Genomic DNA, 3,610 nt, shown 5'->3' with positions numbered 1-3,610 from the left:
TATATTAATGCTTCAATCAAAAGTTGTAGACTTGCAACAAATTTCTAAAATTATAATCAAAACTCAAAAGTAAAATGCCTCTCTTTGGCCACTGTGTATGGTTTAAAGTATATATATATATATATATATATATATATATATATATAAAATATATTTAGAAATCAGTGTGACCATCTAGTGATGATTTTGTCAAACACACCAAAAACACAAAACTAAAAAAAAATTAAAATAATATATTTTTCAATATTTCATTGAAATATTTCAAGAAGGCTGAAAGTTTCAATTTTTCAATATTTCAAAGTGAAAATTTCATGTGAAATATTTCATACTCATAAAGTCATAACCCTATGTACATTATAGAATCCAGGCAATTTTACTAGTGGGGGTTACTAGTTATTAAATATTTCTGATGCACAACATAAAAGTTTATTAGCTGTAGATTTATTATTATATGTAGATATCTAACTGTTAGTGGCAATTTAACTTTCTTTACCAATGATTTTTTTTTTATAATTAATAAATGGTGTTTTAATAAGTCACTGGTCCTGTATTGTTGTGGATAAACTAATTCTAACTTTTTGTATTGATCGTATAGTTTTCAATACTATGATTTATATTTTTAGAATTACTGAACGAGTCATCTCAGCCATCTTACAGTGAGCCTTGTAGTTCTAATTCTACATCCACGACAATGACATCAAATATCATTCTAAATCCACCTTTACTTACAATTCCAACACCGTCACAATCAACAATATCACCAACGTTGACACCAAATTATACTTGTTCTACATTTAAAGCCAAGACGCCATCATGGTTCGAAAAATACGAAAATATGAAAAAAGATCAAATCAGTACACAAAGTATTGAACTAAACAAAAGGTGAGTTAAAAAATATTTATTTATTTAAAAAATTGTTGACCTAAAAATTGATATCATTCAGACTTGATAAATTGGAGAAAAGAGAACATGAAATGTTAGAAGTTCAAAAGCAACTTGTTGACAAATTAAACACAGCCAATGACATTGAAATTCAAAAGTTGGACATGTTTAAAAAAATGTTTAAGATTGATTGATGAAATAGTAATTCAAAATAATATAGGTACCTACCTATGCTCTGTTGTATTTTTAATTGTAATAAAAGTAACTAACTATGTTTAACACACAATTATAATAATTAAGTAGATTTGTTTGTTATTTATGTATAATTTTAGTTTGAACAGAATATTATATAATGTTTTATTATTTTTATTTTTTATTTTATACCTAAGTTTAAGAAAGCTTAAGTGAACTAAAGGAAACAATGTGATATTATTATAATGAAGTCAATAATTTATGTTCGTTATTTATTATTTTAATTGGTTAAATAATTTTGTTTTATATTAAAGTTTAACTATTCAAAAGGAAATTGAAATTTTATATATATATATATTATGTGTAATAAAGTCAAAACAATAATATGTACTCGTATATTTGACATTTTGTTTATTTACAATATCTGCTAAAAATATTCAATAATGAAAATAAAAAAGTAATAAATATATATTTAAATGTGATCTTTTAGTAGCAATGCATTGCAAATTGTATTACGCTTTAATACTCCGCTTCTAGTCCCATCTTCATGTAGATCACCTCCTATCTCTATTTCAGACACATATAGATCGGCATCAAAGTCATCTCCAGTTGTCATACAAATATTGTGTAGACAACATGCAGCGGTGATAATCTTAGCACAGTACGATTTATGGTATACATCCATATGTCTATATTAATTAATAAAATGCTTAGAATTAATGATATGCTAGAAAAAAAACAAATTTCTTAATGACTACTGTACTTTAATTTTCGAAATCTTCCAATAAGTTTTCCAAAAGCTTGTTCGACGACCACACGTGAACTGCTTAAAATCTTATTAAAATTCTTTTGATTTTGTGTTAGGTGACCGTTATCCTTATATGGCACCATAATTTTTTCGGTTAATGGATATGCTCCATCGCCTAAAATATGGCAATTGGGGGGGGGGGGGGGGGAGTATAGAGCCATGATTTTCTAAAATATTTTGCCCTATTGTGCTTTTTCAAAACACTCTATGAAGATTTGGTCTGCATTTACGATTACCTGAAATAAACATTTCATTATAAAAATTATTTTAATTCATAAGAGGAATGGAAAAATTTGGATAGAAAAGCAATATTATGTTAAATGTATTTAAATGCATTTTTTTATTTATAAAAACTTATAAAAACCTGAAGCAATACTGATGGAACTTGTTTACGGTTGTAAAACATATTCCTATCTAATTTTGGCATCACACTTCTCTTCTCCCAAGGTGCTAATATGGCAATATGGCAGCCATCAACAGCTCCAATAACATTTGGAAAAGAAGTTTGCCTTAAGGCATTGAATTTTTCCACAGTTTCTATTGCCCTTTGACCGCTTGGCCATTGTATAAAAACTCTATTAAGGGTATTTATTTGTAGCAAACAATTTATAATAATCCCATGACTGGTGCTATCAGATAGATTAAATCGATTTGCTATTTGTCTAAAAATAAATAATTTAACTTTTTATTTCATTAATTTAATCTTTTTAGATGTGTTCATTTATACTAACCGATGTGTTTCACAATTAGCCATATACCATGTAAACACCAGTATTTGTTTTTCAATGGAACACTTGAACTTTGAATTTGACAATAAAGGACCCAAATTGAAAATTAAAATCTAAAAATAAAACTATACATTGTAGGTACTTAGTATAACTTATAAAATAAAAATTTGAATAAATTAAACAGGCATTAGTTATATATGTATAATGTGTAACCTCAATACTCTCTCTTGTCAAACGAAAATGAATTTTGAAGTCCTTGTCTGTCATGTCCAATACAGTTACTTCGGTAAAGTTTTTTATTTTACTTCTAACTTGTCTCTCAAATCTAATAAACACATTCATTTCATCGTCGTCATCGTTTTCATCATTTAAAGTCGATGTAATAATATCTAAAAAAAATATAACGGAGTTACTTTTAAGTACACATATGACATATATATAGAATAGGTCATTAATTTCTAAAAAATATTAGTAAGTATTGAAAATAAATGTTCTAATTTGGGTTTAAACTAAAGGAAAAATATATCTTGTAAAAATACCGAAAAGTGTTCTTTTATGCGTAGGAAATCCTTGTACAATGTAAGAACTAAGTTTATTTTTATTTAACAAAAAATCTTTAAGTAATTGGAGTTTTAAAGAATCCAATTCTTTATGAGTACCCATTTTAAGTTATTTAAAAAAATAAAAAACAGAAACAGAAGACTCGAATTAATAATTAATAATTTCAACCATTGCTAATAGAAGATTATCTATGATTTCAACTATTTCATAGAGTAATATTACTCTATGTTTCAACCATTGTAATTTGTAACATTCAAAATTCGCGGGAACGACAGCATGTGATAATTTGATTTGGGGGGGGCATCCCGATCATTACAACGAATTTCTAGTGTAATCGGTATAAAATAATCAGTATCATAATAGTGAATCGGTAACCTTAAACGAGCATCGATATTACACACCGGTTTGGGTGAACGAATTTCTTGCATATTATGAGTTT

At 26.8% G+C, this 3,610-nt stretch overlaps 1 protein-coding gene across 1 annotated transcript; it reads right to left on the bottom strand.

Annotated features, from left to right (window-relative positions):
• Positions 1-2,064: 2,064 nt before the first annotated feature.
• On the bottom strand, positions 2,065-3,273 carry LOC103312014. The gene is made up of 5 exons (XM_008191988.1): positions 3,150-3,273; positions 2,824-2,999; positions 2,614-2,723; positions 2,247-2,544; positions 2,065-2,118 (listed from the first exon to the last, which is right to left on the bottom strand). Exons 1-5 carry the CDS (start codon positions 3,271-3,273, stop codon positions 2,065-2,067), a joined length of 762 nt encoding a protein of 253 aa, XP_008190210.1.
• Positions 3,274-3,610: the final 337 nt, after the last annotated feature.

This window comes from Acyrthosiphon pisum, unplaced genomic scaffold, assembly GCF_005508785.2.
Source record: "Acyrthosiphon pisum isolate AL4f unplaced genomic scaffold, pea_aphid_22Mar2018_4r6ur Scaffold_20665;HRSCAF=21775, whole genome shotgun sequence".
NCBI lineage: Eukaryota > Metazoa > Arthropoda > Insecta > Hemiptera > Aphididae > Acyrthosiphon > Acyrthosiphon pisum.
The sequence above is the reverse complement of the archived record's forward strand: the minus strand, read 5'-3'. Positions and strand labels throughout refer to the sequence as shown.